General features: G+C 46.2%; 1 protein-coding gene across 4 annotated transcripts in view; it reads left to right on the top strand.

Moving 5' to 3' along the window:
• Positions 1–22,996, top strand: part of ZBTB16 (zinc finger and BTB domain containing 16) — a 203,219-nt gene that overhangs the window by 158,453 nt on the left and 21,770 nt on the right. For all 4 annotated transcript variants that reach the window (XR_013833338.1, XM_079954708.1, XM_079954707.1 and 1 more), the window contains exon 5: positions 20,365–20,535. Coding sequence is in view for 3 of the 4 variants with exons in the window: in XM_079954708.1 (XP_079810834.1) it covers positions 20,365–20,535 (171 nt within the window). In the remaining variant the exon portion in view is untranslated. The remainder of the gene's footprint in view (positions 1–20,364; positions 20,536–22,996) is intronic.

Genomic DNA, 22,996 nt, shown 5'->3' with positions numbered 1-22,996 from the left:
CCCTCCCGTGCTCTGTATTAGGAACCGAAAACACAGCCACCCGGAAGGCCTGGAACAGCACGGGCGTTGTGAGGAAGATGGATCTAGCAGATTCTGGGAGCTGCTAAAAACAGAAGGGGGAAAAAAATGGGAAAGGTGTGCTGGGGAGGGTTGCTCTTAAAGTCTCAGCAAGTGATAGGGAACATTCCATGTATGCAAGCCAAAGGTGGAAGCATTCTAGCGGAGGAAAGACCTATTCCTTTGTAAAGACAAAAATATTCCTCTATACCAGTGGTTCTCAACTTGTGGGCCCCCAGATGTTGTTGAACTACAACTCCCATCACCCCTAGCTAGCAAGGCCAGAGCTCAGGGATGATGGGAGTTGTAGTCCAACAACATCTGGGGACCCACAGGTTGAGAACCGCTGCTCTATACCAATGTTCTTCATAAAAAGAGGTTGCTGGATCAAGCTAGTGGCCCATCTAGAGCAAACACCCTAGTCTCACAGATGCCTGTGGAAACTGGCGAGCCCCAGCCTGATGATCTGGTGTGATGGGCGTTTAATTAACCACATATGGGCCCCCCAAAATTGAAGGACATTGCTAGGAGTGGCCAAGGAGGCACCGCTCCAGAGGTTGCACTACAACTCCTGTCATGCCCTGATCATTGGCCATGCTGCTCTGCAGTACCTGCTGGGAGGTGAAACTCAACAATTTCTGGAGGGGCACCATATTAGCGAAATCTGCTCTACACTATCATAGCAAATCGACTAGAGGACACCTAATTTCTGCCATTTCATGGAAGACTGGAAAGCAAGTTTGGAACCCAGCAAAGAATATTCAACAGGTTGCCGTGAGCAGAAGTTCTTTCCAAGAAGTTGTGAGAGCAGTGCTTACTTTCCTGATATCACAGTATGGCTGCACCCTAGGTCTCCTTTTCATTCTTAAGTGTCGGAATCTAAAAGTGCAAGTTGCTCTGTAAAGAGAATGGATTTTCCTGAGCAGCTGGTGTCTATAACTGTCATGAGAGGAGTTCTGTCCTTGTGATTCCAACAGGAACGGCTCGATGTTTTTAAGCATTCTGGGCTGCCTGTTCAGGAATGCAGTAGCCGCATAGGGCAAGATGCTTGACACTTGTGTTGGACTGTAAAGGATCCAGGGGAAAGATGCCATCAGTATGTTGTGAGTGGTGCATTCCCCCCTCCCTTTCATTCTGGGCACTCCAGCATCAACAGCTGTGTTGCCTCATTTCTTTATTGGCTTGTCTCCTTTTCTGAAAGCCCATCATAGATGGTGCATGGAACAGAGGAGTGGCAAGGAAGGTAAACCCACACAGCCATTTTGATATGGCAGGGAAACCTCACTACCATTCAACCTTTTTTCCTTCATGTAGGCTGGCCTACCATGTATCACAATGGCAGCATTTTATTCCCCAATTCAGCTCTTTCCTGAGGAGAATGCATTGCAGACAGGGCCAACTTTACCCGGGGTTGCAAGGGGTGCGTGGCACCTGGGTGCCGATTTCCGGGGGGCACCAGGTGCCCACCGCTGAAGTCACCTAAGCTCTTAACTCTCGATCGCTGGGAGTAAAAAGCAATGGAGCACAAGTCCCCGCCCCCCCTGCCCCCCGCTGCTCTGTTACTCCATTGCGTCAAATATTCCCGACAATTCAGGAAACAAAAGCAGTTCTTTCCGCTGTGTTGTTGTCACAGGTGGGCAATCCCCCCCCCCAAGAAAGTTCAACAACTTTGAGTTCGCCCCACCTAAAAAAAGGGCTTCCCCCCTCCCAAAAAATCTCAAAAAAAGTTTATTTGGGGGCAGCTAAACTAAATTTGGGGGCACTGGGCTGATCTTTGCACCCTGGCGCATAGGCTAAAGACAGCCCTGATTGCAGAAGGCATTGGAGGTGTGTCATAGACATTTTCAAGATCAGTAGCCATGCCAAAAAATTGTCACCTGAGGGGCTGCTACATTATTGCCACATCAAAGCAGCTGCATGCATTACGGAAGTGTCTTGATAGGTTGGAGCAGAGTGTCGTTAAAGACAAATAGTTACTTAAGTGTAACAGGCAATTAATGTTCTGTAACTTCAAGGGCTGCTCTTCTACGAGAGGCAGGTTGGAGGGGAGGGAGTACAGGGCTTCACTTTGGGTGGAAGAATGTACCCCTAACCTTTGAGCTACGTGACCTGGTGGGTGTTATCAGGGTTGGCTCCACTCTTTCCTGAGTTTCCCCCCACCCACCATAGCCAAGAGGGCTAGTTCTTCTGTAGAAGATAATCATAGGAGATCCGTAGAGTGGTGGCATGACATCAACAGTTATTTTACAAAATAATGTAAGAAGACAGCTGCCCAACTTGAGAAACCAACTGTGGGGAGAGACACTGCCAGTCACTGTAGACTAAAGTTGAGCTAGGTGAACCAATGGTCAGACTTGCTACAACACAGATTTCTGTGCCACCAGATCCTTTTAACTGCAGACTCCAGGGATTGAACCGGAGACCTTTTACATGGAAAACAGGTGCTCTGCCACTCAGCTATGGCTGTGAATGCAGAAGGCCTGAGGTTCAAACCCAAGTGGCATCTTCAGGTCGGGCTGGAAGAATCCCCTGCCTGAAAGTCTGGAGACCTGCTCTGCCAGTCAGTGTAGACATTAATGAGCTGGTTGGGCCCACAGTCTTGAGTTGGCATAAGTCAGCTTCCTAAGGGTAACAATGAATAAGTGTGGGCAAAATTGATGTACTACTAAGATTTATTTCAGTTGAAGATGCACACGGAGGGATTAAGTCAACACAGAACCCCTAAAGCAGTTGTTGAACTCTTGTTGTACCTGGCCTGTTGGACATGCTGGCTTAGCCTGATGGGAGTTGGAGTCCAGGAATACCTGGAGGCCACCATGCTGACTACCCCTGGATTGAGCCCAAAGGCTGCATAGCAGAGGTGGGCTTTGCAAGAAGAGAGGAAGGCGAGGTAGGGAAGCTTGACTCTGTGGATCAGAGCCTTATCGGAGCCTAGCCTTGCGAGCTACATTGTAGGTGTTCTGGGAGGGAATACCAAGGTTTGTTTGTTTATTTGATTTGATTTACATACTGCCCTTCATCATCAGATCTCAGGGCTATTCACAGAATTAATAATAATAATAATAATAATAATAATAATAATAATAATAATAATAATTTATTATTTATGCCCCTCCCATCTGGGCAGCTTCTAACAAAATATTAAAATACAATAGTCTGTCAAACAGTAAAAGCTTCCCTAAACAGGGCTGCCTTCAGATGTCATCTAAAAGTCTGGTAGTTGTTTTTCTGTTTGACATCCGGTAGGAGGGCGTTCCACAAGGCAGGCACCACTACCAAGAAGGCCCTCTGCCTAGTTCCCTGTAACTTGGCTTCTCACAACAAGGGAACCACCAGAAGGCCCTTGGCCCTGGACCTCAGTGTCTGGGCAGAACGATGCCTAAAAACCAGTAAATAAGTAAAACAAAACAGCAGAACCGTAACACCCCGCTTCCCACAGGCAATTTTAAAAGGCTGTAGAATACTAATCAGCCCAAGGGCTGGTTGAAGAGCAACGTTTTCACCTGGCGCATAAAAATTTGTAATGAAGGCACCAAGCGAGCCTCCCCAGGGAGAGCATTCCACAGAAGGGGAGCCACTACAGAGAAGGCCCGTTCTTATGTTGTCACTGTCTGGACCTCATATGGAAGTGGCACATGAAGAAGGGCCTCAGATGATGAATGCAGAGTCCCGGGTGGTTTATATGGTTAGGCGGTAGCAAAGGAGAATTGGCAGACTTTTCTGTATCTTGTAATGACTTCACATCCTGCTGGTGCAGGGGGAAAACTTTTGGTACCCAAGTGAGTAACTCTCCAGCCTTCGTTTCTTGTGAATGCAGCCCTGGCTGGGAGCTGATTACCACAAAACTACCCCAAGTTCCATTTCCACAAGCACAATCCCCCACAAATACACATATGCAGTCTGTGTGCATGTGTTCTTCCTTGCTTGCTTGTTTTTCTTTCTGTGTGTGCGTGTGTGTAAGAAGACTTGAAGTCAAATGTCTCAAAGTCAGATCCCTTTTTAGTATGAATTTGCTGTATCTCATTCCGAGCACTAATTCCAATTTAATTGCGAGGTGGCCCGAAGCCTCTTCAATAGGAGTAACAAATGGTTTGATTTTGTAAACTTCATCAGACTGCATTTTAAATGCAACACAGTAGCCCGCCTCGAATGCCAATGAAGCACTGAAGTAGCTCTCTGTTTACTAATTATCCATTTTTACTTCAAGCCACGCTGGCTGGCTTGTCTGATTAAATCGGATTTGTGGGATACAGAGCAGCTAGCAGAGTTTTCTCTATAGTAAACGAGATTGGAACTATGGCGCGGCTGGCTGCACACTGTAAATTATATTTCCTTTTAAAGGGGACGTGTCTCTTTTATGCCTTTGGCCTGCCTTCTGCATATTAAACATGACGGCATGGCGGCATACGCGGCTGGCTTAACTTTTAATGGGATGTGTGTCCCCAGACATATTTATTCACACACACACACACACACACACACACACACACACACCTCTAAGGCAAGAAAGGACCTTTCTGGTTTCCACAAAGCTGGGGTGCATTTAACCAATTAGACCTCGACTTTTTGAAAAGAAAGGTGGAGTGAGTAGACACTTGACTTAAATATATATATATACTTGTTTCTATGTGGCTGTCTGCATCTCAGACTTGGAAGTAGGTTGGATGGAGGAGGGCATTTGAAACTTCCCATTTTTCATCTTCTAACAGTCCAGTGGCTAAGCAAGGAAAGAGATTTCTTCTTTGGGATTCTAAAGGAAGGGAATGACAGTCAGTGTTCTCATACCTCCCAAGTATTGTTTGAAATACTTTTCCGCCACCAGCTTCCTTTCAAGTGAGCATCAGTGTGGTAAAAACTGTTTTCCAAATCACCTGTTATTTAAAGCACTCGTGGGTTGCTGTGGACCTTTTTTTTTTCCTTTTCCCCACGCAGCAAAAAACCTCTCACTCTCCCTAGTAGCCACTTTAATGTCACATTCAAAAAAATGAATCTTGGTAGCAGACTGTTGCTTTTTGTGTGTGTGCTGTGGACCCCGTCATTGTTCACATGTGCCATATTAAATGGTTTGCTGCTGATGATTTTGAGAAAAAGATCGACGTTCGGTATGCATTTCCCTCTTATAGGTGCATTCACACACCTAACCCCTCTCCCCCCTGCATCTCACACACCCATCTCCACCCGACACACAGAAAAAGCAGGAAAGATGAGAAAAGGTGGCTACTGAGTGAAATGTTATAAGGCTGTCCTAAAAGCTCTCCCTGTTGTTAAGACTTTAATTCTGCAAGCTTGACCTGTCCTGCCCACCCCCCTTTCTTCATATCTATCTTTGTGCCTGGAGCTTTTTATATTTTAATTTGCTTTTGAATGTCCTACAAAATTAATGGTATACTTCTCCCTCTTTCTCTTTTGGCCATTGTGTGGTGTACAGTAAAGGCGAGGCCCCTTGGTGTTCTCTGATAGCGGCGTTACCGTGGAAATGAATGGCCGCTACACTTTTCCCTTCTCCCATTTTAATTGTTGACAGTAAAAAGCGTTTAAATGCTGCTTAATTTGTAATCATCTTCTGGAGGGGGGAAAGGGAGGAAAAACCATTAAAACGTCAACGAAATGAATAAGTCCACACCTCTCTCTCTCTCTCTCTCTCTCCATCTCTTGTCTGTGGTTTTTCTCATTCCCCCTTTCTCTCATTTCTCCCCCCCACACACACACTGTTGGTTTAGGTGGCTGTTTGCTTATTGAGGAGGGCAATATTCTCACCCTCCCCATCTCTTTCACTGCCACAGCATTCAAATATCAAAACGTATCTTTGGAACAATGCTAATTTGTTTTGTGTTTTGAATAGAATCTATCTTTTTCCAGTTTCAACATGTGGTGAGGAGAGGGCAAGGAAAGAAAGACATGTTTTTTTGGGCCAGCCTTCTGCATATTAAACTTGATAGCATGGAAACATAGGATCCTGACTTAACTTTTTAATGGGATGTGTGTTGCCTAGACATATTTATTCCACCCTGCACACACACCTCTCTAGGGCAAAAGAGGACCTTTCTGATTTCCACAAAGAGGTAGGGATTTTTTTTAAAAAAAAAATAAATAAATAGGTTGAGCTAACTAGAGCTGAAGCACATAGGATATAATACAGACAAAATGGCGCCCTCTTCCTTTGGAGTTTGGGCCTCCATTCTAGTTGCTGTGCTCCACACACCTCTGGAAGAGCAACTGGTAAAAGTGAACGACATGAGTTATAGCTTTGTTCTCCTTTTAAAGGCTCACAAACCTCCTTGCCTCTACGTTTTATACCTCACGCCTTCACTCATCGGCCTCGATACTGTTGTGTGAAGAGTCTCAACACAGAGCTAGAAGGGTGCATTTAAGTGAAATGGACTATTTCCAATTATTAAACCAGAATTGGGATTCTTGATGGACACGTCTTGTTTTCACTTGTTTGTTTTTTGCTCCTGGAGTGCCCAGTTCAGTGCAGCACCAGAAGAAGAAAAAAATCAGATGAAAGTTTCTCACTGATGCCCTTCTTGATCCAATCTAAAGTAGGTGCATTAAGATATCCCTGAATGAGTTAAGAATTGCTGCACCCATTTGTTCTGCCCCTGAAATGCCACAGAAAAAGTTCCATTATAATTTTTTAGTAAATGTTTTTTTCCAAAAATTTGAATTTGCTTTAGAAAACAACAACCCTGAACCCAATTCACAATATCCTCTTGACCTGTCACTCCTATGTTCTGTACTATATTAGCCTATCTTTCCATCTAGTTGCCAATCTAGTCCCAACCCCAGTCCGGGGGGGCAGGATATTCTCCTTCCATTAATGCCCCCAGGAGCAGATCTTGCAGACATTCCTGATGATTCTTTCCTTATTCTCAAACTACCCTTATAACTAGGAAAGCTCTCTCAGGGTTGGGCTTGCACCTTCATCCCTGGAGCTTATGCCTGCTGCTTCTTGCCTTGCCCTGTCCTTAGCCTGGGAAACGATGCTCCTCTTCTTGCTTAAATACCTCCAGGTTGTCGTGGGAATAGGTGTCCCCCTCTCTGCCACGTGGCAGATCCAACTCCAGCCTCAAAGGACAATGCCGCAAAGGGCGCCGTGCCAGCAGTTGGCAAGACTGCGAGAGTCTAGACAAACAACCTTGGCGGTTGCCATGAATTGGGTCAAGCCCCCGTGTCACCTCCGCATGGCTTTGGCTTACGAAAAGCTTTTTATTTCTTGGAGTGATGCCAGCCAGCCCCTTTGGTCTTTCTCTCGGCTGAACATCTGCCAAAGTTGGGCAAGGGGAGCCAGGAGAAGCAGTTCAGAAAACGATGTAGCCCTTTGTCCTTTTCAGAATGCTCGGTCTTCTGGAAAACCCACCTCCTTTGGGTCTCTGAGCCTCTCTCCTTCCCAGGTTCCACGAGACCTAGGAACCTATTGCGTAACAGATTGCAGAGTCTACTGTACAACAAAGTTACCAGCAACCTACTTGGGCCTTCTCTTGCCCAGCTCAGTTGGTTTGAGTGCGGTGCTGATAATGCCAAGGTTGCAGGTTTGATCCCCATATGAGACAGCTACATATTCCTGCATTGCAGGAGTTTCGACTAGGTGGTCCTGAGGGTCTCTTCTAACCGTACAATTCTATGATTCTATGAACAATATTCTGCTGGCTCAGAACATTTCATCAGCGGAACAAGTATTCAGCTAAGTGACCTTAATGTATAGCTGTGTTGGATGCAGCCTATAGAATATGAAAACCCACTTCATCTTCACAGTTCTTAAACAGCTGCAGGGAAATGAAAGGGCTTTATCCTTTATCCTAACCAACCCAGCAGTGGTTTGGCAGAAAAATAATACCCCCCCCCCCCGATGAAAACTGCAAACAGGTCCCAGGCGCCACCTGCCCTTGCCATGCACAGTCAGAGGCAGGGACCTTCAGGCAAATGACTGGTCTTCCACTCAAATGCTACAGAGAAAGCTCTTTCATTTATAGTGTAGCAGTCTTTTCAGCTGTTGGTTTTCTAGGAACAGTGGAAACCGATGCAACTGTTTTCTCTGGGGAGCAGCAAAATGCTTTCTCTTGGGGATTGGCAGGGTGGCCCAAGACTGAAAAACACAAGAGAGCCTGGCTGCTGGATCAGACCAAAGGAGGTCAATCTAATCCAGCATCCACAGTGACCAACCAGATGCCCATGAGAAGCAGGGCATGAGAGCAACAGCCCTTTGCTGCTCCAGATGTCCAGAAGCTCATGGTGTTCAGATGTATACTACCTCCAACACCGGAGGTAATAGACAACCATGATGATCTGCAGTCATTAAAAGTCTCCTCCTCCTCCATGAATTTGTCTTAAATCCCTTTTTAAGCCATCGAAGTTAGTAGCCATCACTACACCTTGTGTGAGCAAATTCCTTAGTTCAACTATCACAGCATCATCAATTTGTAGAGTTAAAAGGGACCGCGGGGGTCATCTAGTCCAACCCCCTGCTATGCCAGAATCTTTTTGTCCAATGTGGGGCTAGAACTCATGCCACTGAGATTTAAGAGTCTCATGCTATGTTCTGTGTGAAGAAGTCTCTCCTGAATCTCCCAAGAGAAAGAAAAGCACTCCCTCCCTCCTCTCTTGTGTCCCCACTTGCTTGCCATTTTTCTACACTAAAAAGTCTCAAATGCTGTATTCTTTCCTCATGGGAGATTTGCTTCACCCTCTTAATCATTTTGGTTGTGCCCTTCTGCAACTTTTCCAGCTCCAGAATATCCTTTTTGAGGTGACCAAACCTGAACACAGTATTTCAAGAGTAGTCACACCATAAATTATAGCATTACGATATTGCCACTAAACTACATTTTCCATTTTAATGCCCGTTTACCCTGTTTAGAGAGATCTTCTTGGAGCTCTTTCCAATCTCCTTTTCTTCTTAATACCCTAAATAATTTGATGTGATCAGCAAACTTGGCTTCCTCTCACTTCTAATGAACCAGTTAGAAAGCACCAGTCCCAATACTGATGACAGAGGCACTGCAATTTCTGCATCCCTCCATAGGGAAAACTGTACACTTATTCCTATTCTCCAGTTCCTGTTCCATAATATGTTACAGATCTGTAAGGAGACCAGTCCTGTTATTCCAGGACTGCTAAGCTTCCTTAGAAGTCTTTGGTGAAGTGTTTTGTCAAAAGTTGTTTGAAAGGTTAAGTACACAAGTGTCAACCAGGTCACCTCTATCTGCATACTTGTTGACACTCTCAATTTTTTTTTCATGAGACAGCACTTACCCTTGCAGAAGCCATGCTGATTCTTCTTCAGCAAGACTTGTTCTTCTATATGCTTTGTCATTCTGTCTTTAGCTATGCTTTCTTCCACTTTTCCCAGAACAGGCTTTAAGCTAACCAGCCTGTTATTTTACAGCCTCCCATCTCTGAATCCCTAAAAAAGAAGAAGAGAGATGTTGTAGTGGCCACTTCCTAGTTCTTAGGTATGGAGGCTGATCCTTTTAGGTATAAGTTACATATTTTTGCCCATTTCTTTTAGAACTCTTAGGTCTGGATCTGGTGATTTATTCATTTGGAATTTGTCAATAAGGCCTGGAAATGGAAGAAGCAGTACATTATAACCGGTTACAGTGGTGCCCCGCAAGACGAATGCCTCGCAAGACGAAAAACTCGCTAGACGAAAGAGTTTTCCGTTTTTTGAGGTGCTTCGCAAGACGAATTTCCCTATGGGCTTGCTTCGCAAGACGAAATGTCTTGCGAGTTCTTGCAAGTTTGTTTCCTTTTTCTTAAAGCCGCTAAGCCGTTAATAGCCGCTAAGCCGCTAAGCCGTTAATAGCTGCTAAGCCGCTAATGGCCGTGCTTCGCAAGACGAAAAAACCACAAGACGAAGAGACTCACGGAACGGATTAATTTCGTCTTGCGAGGCACCACTGTACCACTTAACTGGGGAATTGTACCATCTTTGTTCCCATCCAATGTCCCTGATACAGATCTGAAGAAGAGTTGCTTATTATAAGACACATGAATACAGTGGTACTTTGGTTCTCAAACGCCTTGGTACTCAAACAACTTGAAACCCAAACACTGCAAACCTGGAAGGAAGTGTTCCAGTTTGCGAACTCTTTTCGGAAGCCGAACATGCTCTGTTTTGAGTGCCACACTTCCGTTTTGAGTGTTACGCTGAGGTCTGTCTGTTTTTGCTATTTATTTTGCATTTCTGTTTTTGCGGCTTTTTGTTTTGTTTTTGTGACTGTGTGGAAGCCAGTTCAGCTACTGATTGATTGATTGTGTGACTGCAGTACATTGTTTATTGCTTTCATTTTATGGATCAATGGTCTCGTTAGATAGTAAAATTCATGTTAAATTGCTGTTTTAGGGGTTGTTTTTAAAAGTCTGGAACGGATAAATCTGTTATGCATTACTCTCTATGGGAAAGCACACCTTGGTTTTGGAACGCTTTGGTTTTGGAATGGACTGCTGGAATGGATTAAGTTTGAGAACCAAGGGGTAGCCAATGCGGTGCCCTCCAGATGTTTTTTTGATCTACATTGCCCATTGTTCCTGACCGTTGGCCATGCCGCCAGGGGCTGATGGGAGTTGGAGTCCAGCAACAAAGGGAGGGCACCAGTTTGTGTCAAGCACTGCAAAGACCTCAAACCAAGAGCCTTGTAGGCCAGGCACTGGGTCCTTTCACCACTAGGACATCTGGGCAGAGGAGGGGGAAGACAGGGAATCCATGTACACCAGGACTTTCTCTCCATGCCCCAAAATCCCCCTGGAAATCAGATGATGCGACAACTGCCACCATCTTGGCTGTGCTCTCCCCAAGAGTAGGTAACTCACTGCTGGAGAAGCAAGTGTGGGTCTAGCCCCACGGTAGTGGACAAATGCCACAAAGCGTCTCATGTTTTTCCCTGTTCAGCGTGTCTTTCCCTTTGGCACGAAAAACAAAATTCTAGTCCTTTCTGGTGGGCTGTTTTGTCGTCATCACTGTTTGCATGTGGCAACTGCTCTGTAACACTCTTGGCTGTTGAAACAGGTCCAGGTTGCGTGGTTCTCTCTCTCTCCCCCCCCTTCAAATCGGGGGCCAATTAGTTTCACAAATGAGGACCCCGCGGTGCCACCGTAGATTTGTTCCAGGCCTGCGCACTGGCCTGCCGCCTTTGTCCTGCCTTCCACTCCCGCTGGCGACCTTTATTCACGGCCTCAGCGGGTGCTACTTACGGGAGACTTCTGCGGCCAGGCGTCCTGCCGGCTCAGGGCCTCCACACCACAGCTGGCTGAGGTGCGCAGGGCCTCAGACCCACTGACCTTTGCCCCGATCCTGCTGTCATTTTGAAAGTTACAGACCAGAGGGCTGCATACCTCGTGGGATTTACTCCTTTGTGGGTGCGAGGACTTTTGTTCCAGGGGAGGAGGGTGGATTTGGGAAGGCTGTGGAGAGCTTGCCATTGGCTGTGTGTGGTTTTGTTTCTGCCTTTACCGAGGACTGGGAAGCAGTTAAGAGCAGGATACTGCCGGCCTCCGCCGTGTCTCTTAATGTGTGTTTTTAATTCTCTGCCTCATTAGTTCTTCCCAAAGTGTCATCTTTGCCTGCCGTCCTGGTAGGGTCCACCAGCTTCCGAATCATTCCACTTTCCCTCTGCTCAGGTATTTGCATGTTTAGAAGTAAACAGTCACCTCATGAGATGTGTTTTCATGGTGAAGATCTGGTACAGCAGACCGGTCATATCTGAGACTGTGGGGAATGAGAGCAGAGAATCAAAACCGTTTAGCAACCAATCCTGCCATGTGTTAGTATTCAGCTTGCTGTCGGAAGTCTGTGTTCTGGAACTTTGTTTTCCTCCACCCTACCTCGAAAGGATTGACAAAATTAGTAAATCCATTTGTGTTACTTTTGCTGTACAAGTACCAGTAAATCCCTCCTGCACCAGGATGTGGAGGGGGGTTGGGGGGGAAGCACCCGCTTTAATGCGCAAGCGAGCTGACAAATTTGTTTACTGTAGGTGCTGTGTAATGAAATGCGTTTGTGTGTCTGCTCCTCACAAAGCCAACCTGAGGCTTTCTGGAGCCTGTGGTGGGATATAAATTGAAAGGGGAAGAAAAGAATTTCAGATGGCAGCAAAGTGGCAAGATTTTATCTTCACCCCTGGAAAGATCACAGTCATGGAACTTGAGCATAATCCTTTGCCTTAAAAAATAAATGTGTGTAGATATTTGACCTGTTCCATTCACAATCCACGAATACACTTTATCTAGCCCCTACCCACCCACCCCCAAAAAAGCACAGAGAAGAAAAGAATTTGCAGTGGCATTTTGGGAAGGGGACCTATCTAAGGTGATATGAGACTCTGCAAGCTTTTTGAGGTTTGCAGGACATTTTGATAGGAAGGAACTGTGCATCCTTGTACTGACCCTTCCCTGTCTGTCTGTAGGGGCCAACACTAGCCATGTGCAATAGCTGCCAATAAAGGCTCTTCCCAGCCGGCTTTTGTTTGAGGCTTTTTTGGGGTGGTTGTCGAAGTATGGAAAAGCATCTGTCGTGCATCAGCTGTGTGTGCGCATAGCGATACGCACTGTATCGACAACGCAAGGCGGAAAATAGCTGGAATGCAGTCCAGAGTGGTGCCACTGGCAAGGGAGGGGGGCACTTCCAAAAGAGGAATGGAGGAGAAAGTGTTTGTTACAAATCGGGGTGTGGGGAGAGAGAGAGAGATAAAGAGAACGTTGGGAGTGGGGGAGTTGAACTGTACATTCTGCTGTCAGCCCAGCTTCTTTTGCATCCTCTTAAGATGCAGACAGAAACCTGTCTCCCACGGAGCCGGCATGCTGCAGGGTTTTGTGTAGAAGTGGGGGCAGGCACATCCTTGAATGAAAAAGGAGGTTTTACCCGATGCATCGACGGTCGCTGGGGCGCAAGGAAGCAGCTTGCATTCATAAGAGTTTTCTCCATCCCCACCCCATGAACAGAGTTCTTTGAGAAGGATTGGTTTGGTTGTGGGTTTCGGCTAGGAGTGGGGAGTTGTCACCACAGGACTGGCTCCAGGTTTGAAGGGTCCTGGGGAAAGTGCCCTCTATGGGTGCCCTACCATTGCTACCACATTTATAGCCCATTTTTTCTCCATGAAGGTGTCATACATGGTTCCTACGTTCTCTATTTTATCTTCAGAATAACCCTGTACCTTATACCTTCCCTTCCATCTACCTAGTTTTGCTTTCCTCCCTTTTTGTATCAGTATGTTTGATGCTGTCTATATTTTGTCTTTGTTTTAAAAATGAATGAAGTTTCTTTAAAAATGAAGAAGAGGGTTGCTTAGGTTGTAAGATAGTGACTGGCTAAAGGTCACCCAGTGAGCTTTAAGGCTGAGAGTCTAAATCCTGGTCTCCTAGCTCCTAGTCCAACTTTCTAACCATCACCTACGTTGGTGGGTCCCGGTCTACTAGTTTTAAGCTTATCTAAACGCAGTGACTACCATTTAAATTTTCTCCCAGTGCCCTAAAATCCTTGGCCGACCCATGCTCAGAATATTTAAGATCTCAGTTCCTAGCCACCCAACATCAGCTGTTGTGTCTCTCTGGTCAGGGCTGGCCACTGTCCAATGGGACTAGTAGGCAGAAGGCAGGGAAGGCAACCATAGGTAGAGCCAACAAATTCTAGACCAGGCATCCCCTAACTCGGCCCTCCAGATGTTATGGGATTACAATTCCCATCATCCCTGACCATTGGTCCTGTTAGCTAGGGATGATTGGAGTTGTAGTCCCAAAACATCTGGAGGGCCGAGTTTGGGGATGCCTGTTCTAGACACTTTACGTCCCTTCTCCTGGAAAGGCTGTCAGGAGAACCCTGATGGATATGCTCTACCTCCACTGCCAGAGGCAGTATTCTTATAAATACAGGGTATTCTTAAGAGCATTTATTTCACCCTCTCCTCACTTCATTTGACTTCCCATCAGTAATGGCAGCATGCAGTCCAATCTGGCATTAGGGCTATTGGCCTGATCTAGCAGACTCTTCTCATGTTGCTGAGTTCTGCAACGACCAAATTGAGACTGAGCAGGAAGCTGACAGCCAGGGCTACCCCCGTGACAGGTTGTAAGAAGGCAAGCAGGTGGGGGTTTGGCTTGGGGAAGACTGAGTATAGTGGGGCAATGCCCACTCACCTCAATGGATGATGCCCCACTGTCTTCAGGCATTAGCAAGAGATCAGGTTACTTCTCTATGCCACAGGAAACTTCCCCGTGATTAGAAACAAACATCAGGAGCAGCCTTATACCAAGTCCATCTAGTTCAGTACAGTGGTACCTCGGGTTAAGAAATTAATTTGTTCTGGAGGTCTGTTCTTAACCTGAAACACCACTTTGGCTAATGGGGCCTCCTGCTGCCGCTGCGCCGCCGCTGCATGATTTCTGTTCTCATCCTGAAGCAAAGTTCTTAACTCGAGGTAGTATTTCTGGGTTAGCGGAGTCTGTAACCTGAAGCGTATGTAGCCTGAAGCATATGTAACCTGAGGTACCACTGTACTGTCAACTCTGACTGGCAGCTGTCAGAGATTGGAAGTGGCAGGACCTGAACCTGGGATCTTCCACACGAACAAAATGTTCATGTTCATGAGCTGCAGCCCTTCCCATAGCATTCCCACATATCACTCTGCCTTTAAAAGCAAAAGAGCAAGGTAAGTCAGATTAGTTGGCAACCCAGAAATTGGTATAGGTACCTATTTAAGAAGTGCAGAGTCTCTGAGTTCTGAGAGTGTTTTCAACCTTTCTGTGTTCTTCCGCGTGCCCTGGGGAGGTAGGGAAAATGCTGCAAAAAATCCACATCAAGAGCAGTGAGGTTCCTTTTGGGTTTATTGACTTCATAGTACCTCTCTACCTTCCTCCCCAGCACTGACACATTTCTTGTTCTGCAAATTGTTACCCAAAAAAGCCTGTTTCTATTTAGAGGTCCCTCTCCCTGATTAAGTCGGCACTTACGATGCAGGGTAATGAGAGCCTTGCGCTCGGAAGGTGAAAGCACCTGAAATCGTCTCCAGCTGTGCTGCTCTCTTGCCCTGCTCCCTTGGTTCCCCTTAATGGTCTAAGCACGTGTGGAAGCATACACAGGTGGAAACAGATTTTGCAGTGACTTCAGCACAGGCTTCCTCAACCTCGGCCCTCCAGATGTTTTGAGACTACAATTCCCAGCATCCCTGACCACTGGTCCTGCTAGCTAGGAATCATGGGAGTTGTAGGCCAAAACATCTGGAGGGCCGAGGTTGAGGAAGCCTGCTCCAGCATCTCTGAGGGGTGCATGGGTGGATGTCAGAGAGAAGAGGGATCCTTTTTATGAGACAAAAGGAAGTATTTCATTTTTTTGGACTTGCAGGTGCAAGATGTGGAAACGGCTACTAGATTAGATTGCTTCCTGAGAGAATTGGGCAAAGGCACAGAGGACGAGAAGTCTGTCTGTGGCTGCTGGTTGTGAAGAGTAAATGAAACTATCTGCCAGTGAACCCCAAAAACCACAGTGGGAGAGAACTATTCGTTTTGGGGGGGTTATTATTACATTTCTATCCTGCCTTTCCTCCAAGAAGCTCCAGGTGGCAAAATATGCATAGAATCATAGAACTGTAGAGTTGGAAGGGACCCCAACCCCCCTGCAATGCAAAAATCTCAGCAAAAGCATCCATGACAGATGGCCATCCAACCTCTGCTTAAAAACCTCCAAGGAAGGAGAGCTCTTACTGTCAGAAAGTTCTTCCTGATGTTTAGTCAGAGTCTCCTTTCTTGTAACTTGAAGCCATTGGTTTGAGTCCTACCCTCCAGAACAGCAGAAAGCAAGCTTGCTCCATTTTCCATGTGACAGCCCCTTAAAAGAGTTTATTTGGCTATGTCTGAAATAAGAGGAAGAGCAAGCGAGTGGTAGGGGTTCTCCCCCTACCGATCCCCCCCCCACGCTAGCAATAACCCTATGAGGTAGGTTAGGTTGAGGGACAGTGTGGGGAATTGAACCCTGACCTCCCAGATTCAAGTTCAGTGTTCTTCAACTTTGGGTCCACAGGTGCTGTTGTAACACAACTCCCATCATTGCTAGCCTGCTTAGCCAATGCTCAGCGAATGTTCTAGGAGATCTTTATATTTTGTCCATGTTTTATATAATGATTTCCTAATGACATGGTTCATAAATCCCCTGTGTACTTTCCCTTTTTCATAAGCTAAATACACATGCCAACCATAACGATCCTTCTAGATCTAACAAATCACTATCTTTTAATACAACCCACTCTTTTAGCCAATTTAAACAGACAGCATCGTAATATAAATTTCGGCCTGACCTCCCAGGTTCTAGTTCAGTGTTCTTCAGCTTTGGGTCCACAGGAGCTGTTGTAGTACAACTCCCATCATCTCTAGCCTATTTGATAATGTTCAGGGATGGCTCTCTCTTGCCATCATGCCCTTTTTCTGGGCTTCCCAGAAGCATCTAATGAGCTGCTGTTGAATGCAGAACTAAATGGACCTTTGATCTGATGCAGTAGGACTCATTCTACTGTATGTTCTAAGAGGCCTTAGATGCAAGATTCTGCAATTGATAGAAACTGGGACTGTGTTGGGAGATAAAAATGGGCACATATAATTTCCACAAGGGTTTGCTGATACGCTAACGTGAAGCTGTCCATGGAGGCACAGGTCAAATCTGTGTCCAGGGCAGCTGTTTACCAGCTCCATCTGGTACGTAGGCTGAGACCCTATCTGCCTGCGGACTGTCTCGCCAGAGTGGTGCATGCTCTGGTTATCTCCCGCTTGGACTACTGCAATGCACTCTACGTGGGGCTACCTTTGAAGGTGACTCGGAAACTACAACTAATCCAGAATGCGGCAGCTAGACTGGTGACTGGGAGCGGCCGCCGAGACCATATAACACCGGTCTTGAAAGACCTACATTGGCTCCCAGTATGTTTCCGAGCACAATTCAAAGTGTTGGTGCTGACCTTTAAAGCCCTAAACGGCCTCGGTCCAGTATACCTGAAGGAGCGTCTCCACCCCCATCATTCTGCCCGGACGCTGAGGTCCAGCGCCGAGGGCCTTCTGGCGGTTCCCTCATTGCGAGAAGCAAAGCTACAGGGAACCAGGCAGAGGACCTTCTCGGTAGTGGCGCCCACCCTGTGGAACGCCCTTCCAGCAGATGTCAAAGCGATAAACAACTACCTGACATTCAGAAGACATCTTAAGGCAGCCCTGTTCAGGGAAGTTTTTAACGTGTGATTTTACTGTATTTTTGGTTTTTATGGAAGCCGCCCAGAGTGGCTGGGAAGGCCCAGCCAGATGGGCGGGATATAAATAATAAATTATTATTATTATTATTATTATTGTTTCCTTTGAGTGAGCACCCCGCAAAATATATATTGCTTCCAGAAATTGCCTCTTTCTTCTCACCTGGACTAAATGTGGCAATAGAGTCACAGTTCTGGCATGCGGATGCTGTCCTGTAGCAATCCCCACCCGACATTCAGCCCGATTCGGCTGTTGCAATAGAAACAATTGGCATCTCTCTCTATTCCTTGCAAATGTATTCCTGGAGGGTTCATTTCTGGCACATAAATGAAGTGTGAATTGCTTCTCGTTTCTTTTCTTTCTTTTTTCCTTTAAAGGCAGTGCAGATCCAGTGCTTACCTTGCAATAGTGTGGTGTCGCTAATGAATCGCTAATACAATTTTCGAGATAATTTTATTTCCACCCTCCCCGCGTTCTAATTGGCCTCCAAAAAAACCCAGCATTTCCTCGCTTTAATCTTCCCTGGGTAATGCAATTTGCACTGACTCATACATTTCAGAACAATCAACTATGCATAAACAAAAGCAAATTGTTTAATAGCACAAAGGTCATTGGGTATTTGTTATTGACGATGTGTAAATATTGGAATGTGGTCGCGGGGCAGATTTACTGCCTCTATGGATACAGGCCATTGAACACCTTTATGTCTCTTGTTCATAGGCTTGTAAGCTCTTTGGCTGACATTTCTCCAGTGGATTTCAAGCAGTGCAAGGGATGAAAGAGGGAATATTATTTCCCCACCTATTTCTTCTGATTGAATATGCATAGGGGCTGAGTGGGCCATCAGCATGGAAGGTGTCAGTAATCAGGAAGCATGCCTCATGTTCAGATTTCACAAAGATGTATTTCAGGTTAGAAATCTAGACACACCTGGGCAGTCAACAAGCCTACAGAACAGGGTGGAGAATCTCTGGCCTGCTGCACTCTCCCCATTTGTCTGAGCCATGCCCACCTGCCAATCACCTGACATCACACATTTTATCAGGAATGGGATGAGCCAAAGGGAGCTTCTGCAGTGCCACCAATCAGCTGGTCATCAGAGCTCCAAGAGCCCTTCATGCAGTGCTTCTGAAGTCCCAGTGATCACCAGGCTTTTAAAGCACCAGCGATCAGCTGATTGGATAGACTTCAAAACACAGCAGGTGGCTCTTTGCAAACCACATGCAAAAAGCCCTGTGTGGTGCTTTGAAGTCGTCACAATCAGCTGTTTGCTGGGGCTTCCAGAGCCCTAAACATCTGAAACTCTCTCTAAACCAAAGGCCAGCTCTGCATCTGGCAAAACTAAGAAAGACAATATCCTTAGCTGCTTCCTGCAAAGTTGTGGCATTCCACCTCCTGAGGAGCTACTCCAAAAGTTGGTGTTTGAGGAAACATCAGAAGCTTGGCTTAAGTCAAGTCAAATGTTTGGTCCTTCTTGCTCAGTGTTGTGTACAGCAGCTCTCTGCAGTTTGGGAAGGAGCCTTTCTAGTTATATCGGAAGATGTTGGGGAATAAACTTGGAACCTTGTGTATGCAAAACATGCCCTCTGCCATTGAGCTAAGGTCCCCAAAGGTAGGGCCAGCTCAAGACATTTCGGCACCTGAGGCAAATGCCAAAATGGGGCACCAGGGAAGACAGGGTGAGTGAAGATTGGCATAAGAAACAAAGGTGGAGAGAGAAAGATTGACCTTGGGATTTTCTGTCCTGAGTGCTCTGCCGCCTGAGGCAATCATCTCACCTGAACTCTTGAGTGGGCCAGCCCTCTCAGAAGGCCAGAATTGGCCAAGAATATGGGTTGGGTTTCTGAAGACAGGAAGGAGAACTTTGGGGTCAGATGCTGGTAGGTTTGCCTGCTGCTGTTTTGGAAGTAAGTCATGCTCCACACCCCAAACTGCTCCTCCTTCCTGTGTTGTTTACCTTCCTGCAAATCTTCAGCTTCCATGTATTTCCAGACTGCTGTTACATTGTAAAAATCTTACTGTTGTCGTTAACTAGTCATCAGATGAAAACAGAGCCAGGGGCTCTTCTCTGCTTTCCTCTCCACTTTCCTGCAAAGAGGCATCTTTAAAGTGATAGTTAATATTTTTAATTTTACTTCTTCAAAATTACCTCCTTCTTGCAGATGGATATTCTGGAAGCACATTAGGAAAAAAAGCATTCTCTTCCCAATTTCAGCTGATGAAATTTAAAAGCCACCATGTGCACATCATAACACTTCTACTCTTTTTTTTTTTTAATTTGCCCTTTATTTTATTTTATTTTAATTTCCTTCCTAACTAGTGCAATCAGGTTTCATTAGTGGAGGCGTACGTTTTTCTAATATGCTTTTCTGATTACTCCTTTTGATAGTTATATCAAAAGTCACTTGTGTTGGTGCATACGATGTAAGGTGTCCCTCTGCTTCTGCAGCCATCTTGCCATTGGCAAACCTTTGTTTGCACCACTCTCTACAAAACCAAACTGAAGTTCCAGTCTGAATAAGCTGTCACAGATTAAGCTTATCTGAATATTTGTTTGTTTCTACATAGGCATGGGAACAGCCAATATGCTGGGTTGGGCCACATGTACATCAAGATTTCTGGGGGTTAGCAGAAAAGTCACTGAATTTGTCTTTGGGATAACCTGCTTCATTTTTTTTAAAAAAAAGCCAGTGAAATGACTGAATAACATTTTCAGTGTTTAGAGGGTGAGACTTCGGCCCTTTGCATAATTCCTGGCATCTCTCCATGATGACAAAAACAGAACGAATGGTTCAGCTAGTAGAATTTTGAACTGTATTTCTTTGCATGCTTTTAAACACAGCCATTTCTTTAAAGCCTCAGCTGCTGCTTCCTCTGCCCTCCTGTCTGGGGTTGGCCGTTTCCAGCACATTTTCGTTTACCTTGACACCCATGAGGTCTAGAAACTTGTGGTGCAGTTTAAGATGAGATTCTACTCGCAGTTCCACCCAGCCTCGTGTGCTGTGCTGCTGGTGTCTAGACCACTCGCTCAGGCATGGTACAAAAGGGAAACAGCTGATGAGAACTCCTCTCCTTCTCTCCCTCCAGGCTCGGACATGGCCGTCTTCTGCCTGCTCTGTGGGAAACGATTCCAGACACAGACCGCCCTGCAGCAGCACATGGAGGTGCATGCCGGAGTGCGCAGCTACATTTGCAGCGAGTGCAACCGCACCTTCCCCAGCCACACAGCCCTGAAGAGGCACCTGCGCTCCCACACAGGTAAGCAGACCACAAAAAGGTTGGAGGTGAAATTTGGACTGGCTTGCGGGAACTGCGACAAACTCCCTCAGTGAAGATGGGAATGAGGCAACATCACTGAGAATGGGGAGGTGTATATCCTTCATTCCTCCTTCCCTGTAACACACTGTGAATCCAAGGATCCTCTCTGAGTGGCAGGGGATTCATTATGGATCTGCAACAAGGACTCCTGGTGTTGGGGGTCCCAGGGCAACTACAGTGGTACCTCTGGTTAAGAACTTAATTCGTCCGTTCTTAACCTGAAACTGTTCTTAACCTGATGTACCACTTTAGCTAATGGGGCCTCCTGCTGCTGCCGCGCTCCCAGAGCACGATTTCTGTTCTCATCCTGAAGCAAAGTTCTTAACCAGAGGTACTATTTATGAGTTAGCGGAGTCTGTAACCTGAAGCATCTGTAACCTGAGGTACCACTGTAATTCCCAGTTCTGGGCATAAGGTAAAGTTGAGGCATTTTCAAAACAAAACTCTACTTTATTTAGCAAGCTTGATTATGCTTGGCATTTTCACTAGTAAAGGCACAGTCCTTAGGACCCGCCATAAACACTGTTGGAGGTTTAAATGAGAACTTTACTTAGGATTCCCTGCAACATAACTATTTCTGTGAAATCCACTGCTCCCTACAAAGGCTATCCACTTTATGCTGCCCATAAAACAATTACTGTTTGGAGATGCTGCTTCTGGGCACCTGCATGATGCTTTTGAGTTTGCAAAGCACCTGCTGCCACTTCCAAGCCAGCAGATCGTATGCGGGGAAGGAGAAAGGGGTTGACAGTGCCAGTCAATATGTGGAACCTCCTTCTGTGGATGCCAGGGAAGCCCATGCCAGCTTCTTCCCTTTCAGGAAAGGGGCACTCCAAAACATCTGCCTCCATCACTGACACCTCCCTGTCCTACCAGCCTGAGTAATGGGGTAGGGGGTGGGGAATGACTTCAATTTGGCTTGCATTTAAAGGTGAACCTACCTTTCCAATAGGGATGCGGGTGGTGCTGTGGGTTAAACCACAGAGCCTAGGGCTTGCCGATCAGAAGGTTGGCGGTTCGAATCCCCGCGACGGGGTGAGCTCCCATTGCTCGGTCCCTCCTCCTGCGAACCTAGCAGTTCGAAAGCATGTCAAAGTGCAAGTAGATAAATAGGTACCCCTCCGGCGGGAAGGTAAACAGCGTTTCCGTGTGCTGCTCTGGTTCGCCAGAAGCAGCTTAGTCATGCTGGCCACATGACCCGGAAGCTGCACGCCGGCTCCCTCGGCCAGTAAAGTGAGATGTGCGCTGCAACCCCAGAGTCGTCCATGACTGGACGTCCATGGGCAGGGGTCCCTCTACCTTTACTACCTTTCCAAAACAAGACACGAACCGAAATGCAGCCACACGTTGAAATTTGCACTTTTCTGAATTTTGCAATACAGTTCTTCAGCTTGGTAATCTGCACAAAATGCTTATACTGGCATGAAAACAAATATATCTGGGGAAGCAGGATAACAAAATGCATTATATTGCTTTGCAAGCCTGCGTACTTTGCAAAATTGCATACGGAACAACAATGTACTGTGGTACCTCGGGTTAAGAACTTAATTCATTCTGGAGGTCTGTTCTTAACCTGAAACTGTTCCTAACCTGAGGTACCACTGTAGCTAATGGGGCCTCCCACTGCCGCCACGCAATTTCTGTTCTCATGCTGAAGCAAAGTTCTTAACCCGAGGTACTATTTCTGAGTCTGTAACCTGAAGCGTCTGTAACCCGTGGTACCACTGTATATATTAGGAGGAATTTGCACTAAAATGTTGGTGAAGACTTTTCATTTTTTTATTATAAAAAATGGAAACTGATGTGGAAATGTGAAGAAATGAATTGAAGATGGGGAAAATGAAATGCTGACAGGTTTGTTGGCCCTGAGGTGAGCAGGCAGGCCTGGTCAAAACTCAGAGTTCAGGGTGATCAGGCCCTACTTGAAGCCTGCTCCCCCCATCCTAGTTGTCAGGAACAGAACAGGGGTGGTCATCATTGTGTGAGATCCCCCATTCAGTTTCTCACCATATCCCTAGTGTGAGGTATTCTCTATTTCCAAGAGGCCTCTGTCCACAATACAGAGAAAGGACCATTTCCTCTCTCAAGCCAAGGATAACTTTTGAATACTCCCTTCCCAGCCTCTTTTCAAAGTTGTAATTTGGGGTGAGGAACCTGTGACCCTTCGAATTGTGCAGGACGCCAGCTTCCATCAACATGGACCAGAGACAATGAGAGCAACATCTGGTTTCCCCCCTCCCTGAGGCAGTTGATAACTGCTGTACTTCTGCCTCTGGAAATTCGGTTTGTGGGCCAGAAGATGAGAGGTGGGGCCGAGACGTGATCTGTCATATGACCTTAATAAGTGGGCAAGTGATCACAATTCAACTGCTTAAGGTGCTGGATACAGCTCACTAGGCCA

This window comes from Podarcis cretensis, assembly GCF_951804945.1.
Source record: "Podarcis cretensis genome assembly, chromosome: 15".
NCBI classification, from domain to species: domain Eukaryota; kingdom Metazoa; phylum Chordata; class Lepidosauria; order Squamata; family Lacertidae; genus Podarcis; species Podarcis cretensis.
Note: the sequence above shows the minus strand (reverse complement) of the source record. Positions and strands in the feature narration are given on the sequence as shown.